This window comes from Lepus europaeus, chromosome 7 (genome assembly GCF_033115175.1).
Source record: "Lepus europaeus isolate LE1 chromosome 7, mLepTim1.pri, whole genome shotgun sequence".
In the NCBI taxonomy this organism is placed as follows: domain Eukaryota; kingdom Metazoa; phylum Chordata; class Mammalia; order Lagomorpha; family Leporidae; genus Lepus; species Lepus europaeus.
Window position 1 is genome coordinate 110945074 of NC_084833.1, and position 16821 is coordinate 110961894.

Genomic DNA, 16821 nt, shown 5'->3' on the forward strand with positions numbered 1-16821 from the left:
TGAGAGATGGTTCCCGACCTTGGGCAGCAGTGCTGAGAGATGGCGGTGTGAGAGATGGTTCCCGACCTTGGGCAGCAGTGCTGAGAGATGGGGGTGTGAGAGATGGTTCCCGACCTTGGGCAGCAGTGCTGAGAGATGGGGGTGTGAGAGATGGTCCCGACCTTGGGCAGCAGTGCTGAGAGATGGCGATGTGAGAGATGGTCCCGACCTTGGGCAGCAGTGCTGAGAGATGGCGGTGTGAGAGATGGTCCCGACCTTGGGCAGCAGTGCTGAGAGATGGCGGTGTGAGAGATGGTCCCGACCTTGGGCAGCAGTGCTGAGAGATGGCGGTGTGAGAGATGGTCCCGACCTTGGGCAGCAGTGCTGAGAGATGGCGGTGTGAGAGATGGTCCCGACCTTGGGCAGCAGTGCTGAGAGATGGCGATGTGAGAGATGGTCCCGACCTTGGGCAGCAGTGCTGAGAGATGGCGATGTGAGAGATGGTCCCGACCTTGGGCAGCAGTGCTGAGAGATGGCGATGTGAGAGATGGCTCCCGACCTTGGGCAGCAGTGCTGAGAGATGGCGATGTGAGAGATGGTTCCCGACCTTGGGCAGCAGTGCTGAGAGTCTCAGCTTTCCTTACAGCACAGGTTCAGCTGTGTAAGGGCGTGAGGTTTTCCCATTTGCAGAGTGGGTGAGTCGCTCGAAGCTTGGTGATTACTGCCATCAATAATCAAAAGGATTCCAGAATCCCACAGGACAGTTTCGTTCCTTGTTTTAGGAGTGAAAATTCAGGCAAAAAGTTTATTTTCTTTTTTTTTTTTTTCCGATTTTCAGGTCAACTTTGAGGTGTTTAGAAGTCCACAGCATCTGTTCAGCTTGTTGACATGCACTGTGTGTGAGTGTGTGTGCGTGTGTGTGTGTTTGTACAGTAATCATGATCCCTACTTCAAGAGTAGAGGTAGTTAGTTCAGGTAGGCATAATGTTCCACCCAAAATAAACGAATGTCTCATTTGTGCTACGGAAGTCTCGCTGAGTGTCAAAGAATGAAATTAACCTCATTGACAAACATTTATTTGTCACTTAGTATTTTTTAATTAGAGGCAGAGAGACAGAGAAAGGTAGAGACAGATGGACGGAGAGAACTCCCCAAATGCCCACTAACAGCAAAGGCTCGGCTGAAGTCAGGAGCTGGGACGCAATCCAGGTCTCCCATAGGGGTGGCAGGGACCCCATTACTTGGGCCATCTCCACTGCCTTCCAGGGTGTGCATAAGGAAGAAGCTGGAATTGGGAGCCTGGACCAAGCACTGAACCTAGACGCTCTGATGTGGGGTGCTCACGTCCTAACTGGCATCTTAACCACTATGCTAAATACCTGCCCCATCCCTTCACGTTGAACACATATTTTTATCTCTTTCTGAAGTGAATATTAGTCCTCAGAGGTACGAAGCAAAAGTAGGCAGCAGAGGGAGAATGTGAACGCAATCATGACAGAGTCCAGACCCTGCGTTCTTTCTAGTCTTACACCCCACCCCTCGTCATACTGCACAGCCCACAGTAGAAAATCCTGAATCTAAATTTTAAACTAATTACATCAGTTCAGAAAGGGAGAGACATGACAGCATTCACAGGTGGTGAACCAGAGCGTGGAATGGTGAAGGAACACTGAGATGGCTCCTCTAAATCAGAGACGGCTTGGGAAAGACACCTCTGCCCGTGCAGCGCTGCGGTCAGAACGCAGAACTGACCTAATCTGTGATTGCAGAGGGCAGAGCAACAGAAAAGCAGAAAGGCGAATTCCTGTTGTGTAAGGAAGAGCCGTCTGGCATTGCGCTCCCATTGGCCTGATCACAAGTTACCCGCAGCATCTAGCTCCAACTACTGTTTTAAGTCTGGGTCCCTTGAGGGTGTATCAAGCATTTAAATGAAGTAGTCGTTTAACCTCCAAGCACCAGTTCTCCCTACACCTGCAAGAGAAAACATTGTTTATTCTCATCTTTTTGAGGGCCAGATCTGGGCCCTGAGAGCTGAAGACATGAGTCCTTGGGATGAAATACAAACAAAGCCCCGCCCTGCAGGACCTCTGTCTGGAATGCACAGACTTAACGCCCCATGGCTGTCAGACAAGAATGGATCCAGTTAACATGCTCTATGTGTTTTCCCCTCTTAGGTCTCCCACCCGGCCAGGGGAACGGACAAAACGCCTGTTCAAAACACCAAGGAGATTGAGCATGCTGCCATCGATCCCGAAGACAAATGGCATCAAAGAGCACAACAGCTAAAGGTCACCCGCTAAATTGCATTTTAAGTGTGTTGCAAGCAATACTGCTGAATATAAGTAATGTCCGTGACTGAGTTACTTAAGGGTTTATTTTTATGCCTAAGAACAGTTACCCAGCTTCCTGTGGCTAAGACTGGCCTCTGCCCAGAGGAGCCATTGCTTGCTTGGCCAGCCAACCCTGCCTGTTTTTCCGAAGGCCCTGTTTCCTAGAAGAATAGCATCATATCACACTTCAGACACACAAGTAACGTGGCTCACATGAGAGGAGAGTGCAGGAAGAGTCCCAGTTCCAGGATTGTCCAAATGTCCCAAGTCTGTTTCCTTTGTGGGTTGCCAGTTGTGTTATTATCCCAAGGAGACAGGGACATGACCCCAAAAAGTAGATGGGATACCCAGGGCCTCACTGAACCATCACTTGCAGGGTGTAAAAGATTACCAGTGGTCATTGGCATGATCACATTCGTTTGGGCCATAGGTTTACTACTTTGAAATCATAAATGTGATTTTAGGGAAGATTTTTTGGAAATTGTTCCTACTATTTTTCTTTTAAAAAAAAAAAAAAAGGAAAAAAGTGCTAGCAGCTGCTTTCTCCTTGAACCAGTGTGTGGAGTTCTGTAGAATCGCTCCTGGGCCTGGTTTTATCTGTGCTTGAGAAGGGATGCCCCTGTGACATCACTGAGTCTGGAGCCTGTTGACATCATCCGTTAAAGCCATGTGCAGAGGTAAACGTGTTAATAAAAGCCGTACAGTTCAGCCCCACCTAAGTGGGACAGCCCGGCTCTCGTGCTCGGTGGTGGCCTCCAGGCCACCCTCAGCATTGCCAAAAAGGGGAGGTGGTGAGGAGAAAGGAAGGAGTAAAAGCAGTCATTCAGCCAAAGCTTCCTGAAGGCTGATGCCAGAGAGGCCACCCCCAGAAACTGAGAGGAGGAGGACATCTCATGGCAGGGGGTATGGAGGACTGGATGTACTAGCAGAGAGAACCCCGGGGGCTCAGCCAACAGGATCCAGAGGACAAAGAAAACACTCTACAACCTGTTGTGCATTGTGGGCTGTGACTTTAATTTCTGGGCCTTGACCTGCCTTGTACTTGTTACCAGACTCAACCTCTTCTAAGTCGTAAGGTGGTCGTCCTCATCCTCTTCCTCTTCCTCCTCCTCCTCCTCTCCTCTCTTTATTCATTTGAAAGACAAGGCTACGAGGGAGAGACAGAGAGAGAGAGGTCTTCCATCTGCTTGTTCACTCCCCAAATGGCCACAGCAGCTGGAGCTAAGCCAATCCAAAGCCCGGAGCCGGGAGCTTCTTCCAGGTCTCCCAAGTGGGTGCAGGGGCCCAAGGATTTGAGCCATCCTTTGCTGCTTTCCCAGGCACATTAGCAGGGAGCTGGATCAGAAGTGGAGCAGCTGGGACTCCATCCGGCACCCATGTGGGATGCCGGCACTGCAGGCTGAGGCTTTAACCTGTTGCACCATAGATCCAGCCCCGGGTTCTCCCTTATTAAATGAAGAGCTGGCCTAAATGAACTTGCAGATCCATCCTGACTGTAAAGTACCATGATTCTATGATCACTTATTTCTAGTTATTTGGGTTATTATAGAAAGCACCTTTGAAGCATTGCTGCAACCAGTTGCTTTCATAATTGTCACTAAGGAAAATCATAGGTTGTCCAGCCAATGATAAAATAATCAGGGTAGGGGCTGGTGCTGTGGCACAGCAGGTTAATGCCTGAAGCGCTGGCATCCCATATGGGAGCCGGTTCTAGTCCCAGCTGCTCCACTTCTGATCCAGCTCTCTGCTATGGCCAGCTCTGCTATGGCCCGAGAAAGTAGTAGAAGATGCCCCAAGTCCTTGGGTCCCTGCACCCACGTGGGAGACCCGGAGGAAGCTCCTGGCTCCTGGCTTGGGATCAGTGCAGCTCCAGCCTTTGCAGCCATCTGGGGAGTGAACCATCAGATGGAAGACCTCTCTGTAACTCTGTCTTTCAAATAAATAAAATAAACCTTGAAAAAAATAATAATCAGGGCCGGCGCTGTGGCTCACTAGGATAATCCTCCGCCTGCGGCACTGGCACCCTGGGTTCTAGTACCGGTTAGAGCCCCGGATTCTGTCCCAGTTGCTCCTCTTCCAGTCCAGCTCTCTGCTATGGCCCGGGAAGACAATGGAGGATGGCCCAAGTGCTTGGGCCCTGCACCTGCATGGGAGACCAGGAAGAATCATCTGGCTCCTGGCTTTGGATCAGCGCAGCGCGCAGGCCGTAGCAGCCATTTTGGGGGTGTGAACCAATGGAAGGAAGGCCTTTCTCTCTGTCTCTCTCTCTCACTGTCTAACTCTGCCTGTCAAAAAAAAAAAATAATAATAATAATAATAATAATCAGGGTGAAATCACAGTGCTTGATTTATGCTGTTCCCTTAGAGGCAGTAAAAACTTCACACGGCCACAGATCAGGAGAAAGCCAATAGAGTGCTTTTTAGGTCTGTGTGTCCCGAGCACTCTGATTAGTGTGTTTATCACCCACTCCTGAGTGAAGCCAAAGTGGAAGAAGACTTGTAAAGATTGTGAGACCTGCAGTGACCAACGCACAGTGGCCAAGGCGGGGTCCCCTCTTTGTCTTCAGGCAGGATGTGTTCACAGCCCACATCCTAACGCTGGCTAAGCCCTGGGCCAACTGCAGGCTGTATTTCTTCTTCCACTTGCAGTAACCATAGTTGATGCTTTGTATTTGATCCCCCTCCCCCTCAAGTGTCACCTCCTGCAAGATTTCTTAGCCTTTCCCAATCCTTTTCTACACTCCTCTTTCAGCTGCTACTGTGTCTGGCATACCCCACCCACCCTGCCCTGTCTCAGTAGCTGCTGCCTGTGTTTCTTTTAAATCATCTACCCTAGAAGATTCTTAAAGGTTGGGATGGTATCTTTTTCCTACATCCCCTACCACAGTGCTTTGTCCACAGCTGGTGCTCAATGAATATTTACTCCAGGCAGGCATTTGGCACAGCAGGTGTGGCACCATTGGGGATGTCTGCATCCCTTCTTGGAGCGCCTAGTTCAAGACCTGGCTCCTCCACTTCCCATCCAGCTTCCTGCTAATGTGCACCCTGGGAAGTAGCAGATGATAGTCCAAGGGCTTGGGCCCCCGCCACCCATGTGGGAGACGTATATTGAGATCCAGACTCTCGGTTTTAGCCTGACCTAACCCTGACTGTTGCAGGCATTTGGGGAGCTAAGCAGCAGATGGAAGATCTCTCATCTCTCTGCTTTCAAAGAAAATGAAAATAATTTTTTAAAAATTTAGTAAATATATATCTACCCATTGACTAAAGAAACATTTGAAGGTCATTTAGTGCATGTCGAAGTGAAAGTGGACTGCATTTTCTTTTTTTAAATTTATTTTTATTTTTTATTTGACAGGTAGAGTTATAGACAGTGAGAGAGAGAGAGACAGAGAGAAAGGACTTCCTTCCGTTGGTTCACTCCCCAAATGGCCGCACAGCCGGTGCTGTGCCGATCTGAAGCCAGGAACCAGGTGCTTCTTCCCGGTCTCCCATGCGGGTGCAGGGACCCAAGCACTTGGGCCATCCTCCACTGCCTTCCCAGGCCACAGCAGAGAGCTGGCCTGAAAGAGGAGCAACCAGGACAGAATCGGTGCCCATATGGGATGCCGGCGCCACAGGCGGAGGATTAACCAAGTAAGCCATGCCCCCGGCTCCCCTCATTTTCTTGCAAGATGACTTTGAAAGAATGTACAGCTCCCTCAGCAAACCTATAATGACAAAAAGAGCTCCCTGATAGGAAATACCTTTAGTGAGATAAGAATAATCCACACAACAAGTGTTTATCGAGTACCTGCTAGATTCCAGGCACTGCATGGGAGGAGTCTGGCCTGAATGATGAACCAAAAAAAAAAAAAAAAAACAAAAGACCAGCCATCACAATAAAGATCTCTTCAGTAAAATAAATAAAACTCAAGGGAAAATAATTTTAAAGAACAAAAATGGTCCCTCCTCTCTAGGAGTTCAGAATTACTGCTGTATGGTCGCTAGGATGTGATGATAGGGAAGCCTCCACAAAACACAGTGGGACTAGAGGAGCACCCAGTACTGCCCTAGGAAGGCAGAGAACCCTGCCTGGGAGTGACGTCTTCAGAGCCAGCCCTGGAAGGCTGAATCGAAGGAGCCAAGCAGACAAAGGGGGCAGAAGCATGGCGAGAGGGTGAGGGAGTGGAGTAGGAGGAGGGGGCTGTACAGGATAGGTAGGAGCCAGAGTGTGGAAGGTTTTCTGTGCCAGGAAAAATATTCCAAATTCTGTCCTGTGGACAGGAGGGAGCCGCTGGCAGATTGTGAGCAGATTAGTGACATCATCAGGATTGCACATTAGAAAAATCCCTCTGCCCATGGCCCAAGGAGTAAGTCGGAAAGGAAGAAGACCGGAGGGACAGCAGAACCAGTATGGAGACACTTGTGATTTCTACAAGAGGGAGAGGGAGGAGTGGAATGGTGGCAGCACTGCTCCTGTCTGTCATGCACCCCACATGCCCAACTTTTTGGTCTGCTGGGTTTATCTTACTCCACCAACTGGGTGAAATCTGCAGGTCAGGACAGCAGCTGATGTCGCTCAGCCCTTGCACAGAGATGAATAGGCAGTGGCACAGCAGACCACTAAGAGGTTGGTGGTGGCCTGAGCAGAGCCATTCTAGAGGAGGGTGACAATGGATGCTCTCCCCCTACCCCTGCAGGGTGAGGAGGCCACAGTGAGGGATGGGCAGTGGGGCCCCGTGCAGCCCACATACTATCAAAATGCTTGGCAGGGAGTTGAGATACAGGTAGTGTTTAACCAGAAAATGGGACCAAGGGATGGTTTCTTTCATGTTTCCATAGGAAAGGCAAAAACAATTGCATGCTATATGGAATGAGAAACTAGACACAGGGCAAGGAAAGAAAAAGGTTTGGAAAGCAGACATGCTTTATTTCACAATAGGCATTTCCATGAACTTTCTAAAAAAAAACCCCTGGTATGCATGGATTTTGAGTTTTTGCACCAAAATAAACCTGTCTTTTAATTCCAGTTTCCCATGAACTTTTTGCAGTACCTTCCTAGGCCTAAGACGATCTAAGCCCGTGTATTTCCACCATATGAACTGCAAATAAGTCATCATCCCATCCTGTTTAAGAATCTTAGACATGCCTAAGACCTCTATGTCAGGACAATGAATCCCTTCTCATTTAATCTTTCCACCTAGGTCTCACTGTCCAGAATCCTTTTATGCTACCTCGTGAATTCCATAGGTTTTCCAAATCACATTTGAGTTGTGTGCCCAGACAGGACTCAGAGTGAGGGGGCAGCTCCCACTGGCAGGAGGAGCTTCCCAGGCGTCGTAGCCTGTGTGGGCCACTGCAACAAAGCAGTGCAGACAGGGTGGCTTATCAGGGACAGACCCTTTAGTCTTTTACTGTTCTAGAGGCTGGGAAGCCCAAGGTCAGGGGGCTTAGTGCCTGGGGAGAGCCTGCTTCCTGGTTCATAGATGGCACCTTTTCACTGCACCTTCCCAAGGTAGGAAGGAGGGAGGAAGTTCCCCTGGACGTGTTGTCTAAGGACGCCAACCCCAGGCCGGAAGGCTTTGCCCCATGGCCTGATCACCTCCCCTGAGGCCCCCACATTTTAACATCTTCACCTTGGAGTTAGGATTTAATACATCAACGAGAGGGCAGGATACAGTCAAACCATTGTACCCAGCAAGGCATATGTTGTCCATGGAAAAAAAAAAATGTGAAGTTCCCCAATGAAGTAAGGCTCCAAAAGGATGAAGTAAAATATTTCCTTTCCTTCCATTATAAAATAACTCTTGACTTTCCAGGAAAGGAAAAGCTAACAATAGTATGGAAGGGATGTGAGAGGGGCCGGAGCTATGGTGTAGTAGGCTAAGCCTCTGCCTGTGGCACCAACATCCCATATGGGCACCAGTTGGAGTCCTGGCTGCTCCTCTTCTGATCCAGCTCTCTGCTAATGGCCTGGGAAATCAGTGGAGGCTGGCCCAAGTGCTTGGGACCCTGAACCTGTGCAGGAGAACCCGGAAGAAGCTCTGGCTCCTGGCTTCAGATCGGCTCAGCTCCAGCTGTTGCGGCCATTTGGGGAGTGAACCAGCAGATGGAAGGTTTCTCTCTCTGTTTCTCCCCCTCTCTGTCTGTAACTCTACCTCTCTAATAAATAAAATCTTAAAATTAAAGAAAGGATGCATTAAAAAAGAAAATAAAGGGATGTGAGGCCAACTTTTACAAATTAACGCCCACGTCCTGACAATCACTTCCTAAGTAATCTTCCAAAGTACTATTAATTTGGTTTTGCCTCCAGCCCTACTAATAAATCCATGCTTCTTATATTCATCTGAACACAGAGTTCTTTCTTAGCACAGTGACATTTAGGACCAATTAATGTCGGTGCCCAAAATTTTCTTAATACTATCAGATGGCATCTGTAACCCAAACTCAAAGGACTTGTGCTTTATTGTTAATAAACAGGCAGAAAACCAGAGCACATCAGAAACGTCTCTATGCCACAGCTTATCAGGCGCAACTCTTGGGCCTCCAGGGTTGAGACAGGGTAGCTGAAAGCAAAGCGGCTTTTGTGTTAAGGCGGAGCTTTTCGGTTGAAATCAGAACAATCGTTCTCCCTCCTGCTTATGGGATGTAAACAGGAAAGCCATGAAAGGGAAGCAGCCAGCGACTGCCCTTCCCGGGGTTGGGGACACACTCCCCTTCATGCCACAGTGTGAATGAACATTGGTATCTAAGCATGAGGCATTAGGCCTGCGCTCACGCTCCATGTGTGACGTGAAAACCCGCTGCCATTAAGCAGTTACTCTGAGTGTAGTAGGGACCGATTGTGAGTGTTGGTAACAAAAGAACCCCAGTGAGAGCAGGATGAAATAGAGGATTTCAGTGCTGAAGGAGTTTAAATAGCCTGAGAATGGCTTTGTATATTAACTTCTGGGAACTCTGGGGTCTCGCCACCTGAAGAGTGACACCTGATGCCTCCATTGTAGAGTAATGCATCTCAAGTAAACCACAGATCTCAAGGAGGTGGCCTGGAAGGCGAGAGAAATCACATCAAGCTCCTAACTGTCTTCCTTTCTGGGGCCTGAAATGTCATCTCTGGGCACTTAACACCTTGCGTGAATAGCGGATTTAACACTTGAGACAATCGAAGTTTCATAAAGTGATGAGTCCTTGGCCTTGTTGACAAAGCGCCCCCGTGAGGAGTGACAATGGTGAGCTGAGTTGTCAGCAGCAAAGGCAACAACCTGATTAAAGTCAGTGGTAGCCCGGGATTTCAAGTCTGGTACCTGAGAAATCCCTCCTAGATGTTGTCTTTTTTTGGCGGGAATGAGGAGCAATCATTGGGCAAAGTACAGTCAGATGAAGGAAGACAGTTCCTGGTTGTTGATTTCTCTGGTGAGTCAAAGGCTGGACTGATATTGAGAAAAAGGACACGGTCATCACCAGTTAATATTTAGCAAGTGTGGTGAAGGGTTGGCTTTTTGGACCTCCGTGAACAGCAGTGATAGCCGTGAACAGAGCTGTCCGTTGTATTGCACAAAACACCTATAGAATTGTAAAGGAGCCGTTTTCTTCTGCGTCCACTGCAAGGAAGGATGCTCTTGTAGATTTACAGAGCCTTCTTAGCTCCGCCCCCCACCCTCACGCAGCTGAGTATATCGCAAGGGAGAAAGGAAGCTTCTCCTTATTATTTATTTTTTGGAGTACTGCAAGGAAAAATTTTAAGTTTAGAAGAGCTCATCAGAGCCTGGGAAATCCTCTAGAAATCTCCAGTTTTGAGAAGAGCATGCTATAAATCCCAAATTAGAAGCGTTTTTATTGAAAAATATGTAATAAGAAGCACTGCATGTTTCTATTTTAAAATTAATACTTTCCACTCTATCATTATAATGTCATTTCATTAGACATAGAACGACACTTAATAATATACAGGAATAAGCTGACTCTTAGCGACTGTATCAGAAAAGTGAAATAAAAGCCGAACTACCCCAATAGTGTGATTCTTCAGAACACACTAAAGCGAATGATTTGAGCAGGGGCTTGATTTTTTTTTTCACTTTACAATGTTTCTTCTCCAGTAACACCTAACCATAGCTTTTCAAAATTAACGCTGCACAGATACATTCCATACAGAGAGGTTTTTTTAAGCTATGTGTGTGTTTGTTCAGAAAGGGAGAAGTAAGTTGCAGTTGTGTAACACACGGATGCCTGTGGCCGTCTGGCTGCTCTCAGTAAGCATTTAATCACGCTTTGCAAAGGCCTCTTCACTCTGTGAGCTTCCCTCAAAATAAGGAGCGCTTCATTCCTTGGAAAATATTTCTGAATGGCTGTGGCACAATATAATTACGTAGTGTATCTATTCTACCAGGAGTACATTTTGTTGTTAGGAGACTCTGGAAAGCATGAAGACTGCTCTGAAATTGTCTTTCCCCAGATGTTGATTGCCTAAGGACAGGCTACATTAAGGAGTGGAAGGCAGACGAACCCTGCGGTTTCGCACAGGTCCTCTCACGGCTCAGCCTCCTTTACAAACCCCTGAATACAATGTCATTCGTTTCCTCTGGTAGAGAGGGCATTTCTGCCTTCTGACCCGCATGGGTGAAGTCTCATCATCGAACTGCAGTTCACGTTAAACTTGTACTTGGTTGGCAAAGCCAGTCGTCGATGTTTGCTGGCTAAGATTTTGTTGCAGTGCTCACTCAGCTAAAATAAGCTTGCCTATGGTGATGTAGATTTGCACCTTCTTTCCATACATGTCTTAGAGGTAAGGCCCCTGTTCCCTTTCTACACCTATCCTGCCCAATTGGTAACACTTCCCTTTACAAGATTTTAAGCCAGAGATTTATCCTTTTTTTTTTTTTAAGATTTATTTATTTGAAAGACAGAGTTACAGAGAGAGAGAGAAAGTGGGAGACAGAGAAAGAGATCTTCCATCTGCCAGTTCACTCCCCAAATGGCCACAATGGCTGGACCTGGACCTATGCAAAGCCAAGAGCCAGGGGCTTCTTCTGGGTCTCTTGGGGGGGGGGGGGCGCAAGCACTTGGGCCATCTTCTACTGCTTTTCCCAGGCCATTCATAGGGAGCTGGATCAGAAGTAGAGCAGCCAGGACTCAAACTGACGCCCAAATGGGATACCAGTTTTGCAGGCATTGGCTTTACTCACTATGCCACAGCATCAGCCCCAGGACTTATCCTTGGTATGAACCCATTCTAAGTGCTCCATGTCTCTCTGGCACATTGTCTAAAATTTCCAGGAGGAACCTCTTAGCTATTCAGTCTTCAATTGCTTGAAATTAGGAAATGACCCCTCTGTGGCCTTTGTCTACTGGATATCACTCAGCCCCAAACTCCATGGTCAACCTTTCTTGAAGTCTCAACCCCCAGTTTGAAAAACACTAACTTAAAACTTATGAAGAGTGTCAGCCATATCATTGTATACTAACCCAAAATATAATTTTAGAATTACCAGGAGCACTGTTCTGAATATGAGAGTACAAAGTCAAGCAATGTGCCACAAGGTCAGTCTTCTGAAACAGTGAGCAACCAGCAACCTTCTAGAAGACCAGCCAAAGCCAAGATTGGAAAACAGCTTGGCCACCAGAATGGCCTGAAGTCTTTCATGACCGAAGAAGTCACCATCAGTCAAGGAAACGAGAATAACACCTCCAGACAGCAGCAGAACCAAAATCAGCCTATTGATGCTTTCATAAGCCACCCATCAGTTGTGCTTGTGAACACCTCCAATGATAATTTACAAGGTTCAAGTGCACTTAGGAGACAGAATCCCAAAGTAACCTCCACCGCATCTGCCCCAGCCAAACAGGCTTTTGCCAAGGTGTTGTCTAAGAACTCTACTAGCTATCCCCCAGTGCTGACTGTGAGTAAAGGAAGCCGCAGAGACCAAAAAGAGAAAAGACTGTCACATCAGCAGCCACATCTCAGCACCCTTTCTAATATGGACTTGAACAACCTTGATGAATTTTCCAAGACACAAGTGCACCTCACCCAGAGAGGCCCTCAGTTTGTTTATAACATAAATGATCATGGATCGACCAAAAACAACAAGCAACCCAAACAGCCATATACGGAGACAAGATATAGGAACTTGGAAATATTATGGTAAGAATTCTCTTTTTTCAAATGGTTTTTAGAGAAGTGGGAGGCTGCTGGAGTAACCTGGAGAGGGAGAAGGGCAGATGAGTCCCTGGAGATAGTTGAAAGAGGTAATCCACTTAACAACTTCCTTGGCTCCAGTTCCTGCAAAAGATAGTCCACTTTTGATGCATTTTCTTTCTACTTTTTTGCCTTTCTCTACTTTTTCCACTGTAGTTAGACTAGAAATTAAGAGGGAATGAGGAAAGACATAGGGGCCCAATCTAAAAAAAATTCAGTATGTTTTTAAAGTTGTTTCTTATGTTTTTTGAGGAAACCTATCCTAAGAAAATAATCTAAAATGTAGGAAAATATGATGCACCCAAATATCATTATTCATAGAAATGACCTAAAAAGCCAGCCATAGGGAAATGTTTAGATAAGTTATATTTAATATCATGTGAACACTAAAATTATTACTATGAGGAAATCCTTTTTTTTTTAAAGATTTATTTATTTTACTTGAAAGGCAGAGTTACAGAGAGGCAGAGGCAGAGAGAGAGAAATCTTCTACCTGCTGGTTCACTCCCCAAATGGCAGCAATGGCCTGAGCTGAGCCAATTCAAAGCCAGGAGCCAGGAGCTTCTTCCAGGTCTCCCACGCCAGGGTAGGGGCCCATGGACTTAGGTCATCTTCCACTGCTTTTCCAGTTGCATTAGCAGGGAGCTGGATCAGAAGTGGAAGAGCCAGGACTTGAACCAGTGCCCAAAAGGGATATGGGCACTTCAGGTGGTGGCTTTACCTGCTATGCCACAACACCAGTGCAGATTACACTTTCTTTTACAAAAAAAAGTTTGTTTATTCTCATCTACTTGAAAGAGAGAGAGAGGTCTTCCATCCTCTGGTTCACTCCCCAGATACCCACTACTACAAAGACTGGCCCAGGCCATGAAGTCAGGAGCCCAGAACTCCATATGGTCCCATATGGGTTTTAATGGGGCCCAAGAACCTGGGCCATTCTCTGCTGCTTTCCCAGGTGCATTAACAGGGAGCTGGATCAGAAGTGGAGCAGCCAGGACTCAAACTGGCACCCATATGGGGATGCCGGTGCAACAGGTCATGGCTTTAACCACAGCTCTGGCCCCCAAACATATTTTGTATACACCTGACATATGCTGACTATAATGCTAAAATACTACAGGAAACACCAAAGAAGTATGGTTCATGGGGCTCCCTGAAGGAACTTTCTTACATTCAAAGTAGGGGGAAAATTTTACACATAAGGGTACTTCAAAAAATTCATGGAAAATGGACTTAGGCCTAAGTTTAATTTCATGCAAAACCTTTTTGAAATTTTATATACAAAGGGTCTTCAAAAGGGTCATGGAAGACATAATATTATGAGAAATGCGTGCATGGATTTCAAAATTTTTGCAGCAACATAACCTTATCCTTTAATTCCATTTTCCATGAATGTTTTGCAGTACTTTGCTGTGAATTGATCAGAAGACATTTAAGTGCTACACATGTTGGCATGGAGGGTTCAGAGTTAGCTTCCTGGAAAAGATAGTGAAAAACTGTAGGCACCATGTCTTTTTTTCCCACTCTAGAGGGGTTGATTCTAACATGTTTACCATTAAAATCATGTTTAATTTCTGTTGTATAAGGAAATAGGGAATTACTTCCTATTCCTGTTTGTCTTTGCAAAGAATTTTCTCATAAATTGGTATTTAACTTTGTCAAATTTTTGTCCATTCTTTAATGAGATAAAATACATTAATAGATTTTTTTAATGTTATACTCTCCTTTCATTCCTAGGTTAGCACAACTCGTCATAGTATTCTTCTGCTAAATTGCTTGAGTGGATTTTGTAGCATTTTATTTTGTATTTAATGTTCACATGCATGAAATGAAATTGGCTTATCATTTGCCTGTCTGCCACTGTCTTTGTCCGGATATGGTATCGAGATCATACCAGCCTTCTAAAATGAGTTGAGGACTTTCTCTCCTCTTGCGTCCTCTGGAACACTTTATTTACCATTGGAATTAGTTTGCTATTTAAAGACTTGATAGAGGCCGGCGCCGTGGCTCAACAGGCTAATCCTCTGCCTTGCGGCGCCGGCACACCGGGTTCTAGTCCCGGTCGGGGCACCGATCCTGTCCCGGTTGCCCCTCTTCCAGGCCAGCTCTCTGCTGTGGCCAGGGAGTGCAGTGGAGGATGGCCCAAGTGCTTGGGCTCTGCACCCCATGGGAGACCAGGATAAGCACCTGGCTCCTGCCATCGGAACAGCGCGGTGCGCCGGCCGCAGCGCGCTACCGCGGCGGCCATTGGAGGGTAAACCAACGGCAAAAGGAAGACCTTTCTCTCTGTCTCTCTCTCACTGTCCACTCTGCCTGTCAAAAATAAAAAAAAAAAAAAGACTTGATAGAATTTTCCTGTAAAGCTGTTTTGGCCGTGTATGTTTTATTTATTTTTTAAAGAATTATTTATTTATTTGAAAGAAAGAGTTACAGAGAGTATAGAAGAGAAAGTCAGAGACAGAGATCTTCCATCTGCTGGTTCACTCCTCAGATAACCACAACTGACTAGATCAGGCTGAAGCCAGAAGCTTCTTCCGGATCTTGGGTGGCAGGGACCCAAGCACTTGGGCCATCTTCCACTGCTTTCCCAGGTGCATTAGCAAGGAGCTAGATGGGAAGTGGAGCAGCCAGGACTTGAACCAGCACCCATATGGGATGCCAGCACTACAGGAGGCAGATTTACTTGCTGTGCCACAGCTCTGGTCCCCCATTTATGTTTTTTGTTGGACTTTGTTTTTGTTGGGAGATCTTTTTTTAAACTCCTGATTCATTTACTATAATGATTATAAATCTTTACAATCTTTCTACTTCCTCCTTAGTCAATTTGATAAATTAATCTTTTTTCTAAAGAAGATTTCCATTTTTGATCAGTTTAGACTGTACTATCATAAAACTTTTTATAGTATTTACCTAAATTGCACATTATTTAATTTCTACTATATCTGTCATCATGTTCTTCCTTTCATTTCTAATATTTTTGTCCTTTTTTATTTTATAAAATATTTATTAATTCATTTGTTTGAGAGGCAGAAAGAGAGAAAGATGGACAGATAGAGCTCTCATCCATTGGTTCACTGCTCACATGCCCACAGTGACCACAGTTGGGCCAAGGCAGAAGCCCAGAGTGGGGAACTCAATCCGGGTCTCCCATGCAGGCGGCAGGACCCGATTACTTGAGCCTTCCCGCTGCCTCCTATCAGGAAGCACTCTGATGTGAGACATCAGCATCCTAGCAGGCATCTTAACCAAATGTCCATCCCTTCTTTCTTATTTTTTAAATGAATCTCTCAACAATCTCTCATTCCCTCTGCCTGTCGAATACGATTTTTTAAAACTTTTTTTATATTTGTATCATATATTTCTCCCCCCACAGAAACCTTTTATTTAAGGACTACAAACTTTCATAAGTACAACTTTAGGAGCATGGTGATTCTTCCCACTATACAGTGGGAAGATTTTTTTTAATGCTAAGATTGGCGCAGCAGGTTAACGCCTTGGCCTGAAGCACCTGCACCCCGTATGGGTGCCGGTTCAAGTCCCGGCTGCTCCACTTCCAATCCAGCTCTCTGCTATGGCCTGGGAAAGCAGTAGAAGATGGCCCAAGTGCTTGGGTTCCTGCACCCATGTGGGAGACCCAGAAGAAGCTCCTGGCTCCTGGCTTTGGATCGGCGCAGCTCTGGCCGTTGCAGTCAATTGGGGAGTGAACCATCGGATGGAAGACCTCTCTCTCTCTCTCTCTCTCTCTCTCTGCCTCTCCTCTCTCTGTGTAACTCTGTCTTTCAAATAAATAAATAAATCTTTAAAAAAAATTGACTGTCAGCAACTGCTTTTCACTTCTTAAAAATCTTCTCCTATGGCACTTTCCACAATCTTAGTTATACTTACTTACTGCTGTGTTTTTGCTGCAATAATCTTAGATGTTTCTGGTGACTGCCCCTTAGAGTAGGTGAAAATTTGGCTTCCCTGTATCACCATACTTCCCCTCACCTATCCTCCAAAATGAGCTATGACACAATTTGGAGTGAAGCAAATATTCAGGTTTTTTTTTTTATTCCAGCACATTTATAATTCACATACTATTATTATGTTCCATTTTATTTTTTTCTTTTTCTAAAAATATTTATCTTATTTATTTGAAAGGTAGAGTAATAGAGAGAGAGGGAAAGACAAAGACAGAGATCTTCCATCTGCTGGTTCACTCCCCAAATGGCCACAGCAGCGGGAGCTGGGCCAGTTCCAAGCCAGGAGCCAGGAGCTTCAGGGTTTCCCACATGGGTGCAGGAACCCAAGCACTTGGGCCATCTTCTACTGCTTTCCCAGGCCATAGCAGAGAGCTGG

At 46.1% G+C, this 16821-nt stretch overlaps 1 protein-coding gene across 3 annotated transcripts in view; it reads left to right on the forward strand.

Annotated features, from left to right (window-relative positions):
* Nucleotides 1-16821, forward strand: part of JHY (junctional cadherin complex regulator) — a 69711-nt gene that overhangs the window by 34532 nt on the left and 18358 nt on the right. For 2 of the 3 annotated variants that reach the window (XM_062198404.1, XM_062198405.1), the window contains exons 3-4: nt 2154-2267; nt 11771-12429. In XM_062198404.1, the coding sequence (XP_062054388.1) occupies nt 2154-2267; nt 11771-12429 (773 nt within the window). The remainder of the gene's footprint in view (nt 1-2153; nt 2268-11770; nt 12430-16821) is intronic. The other variant, XM_062198406.1, reaches the window with a different exon arrangement.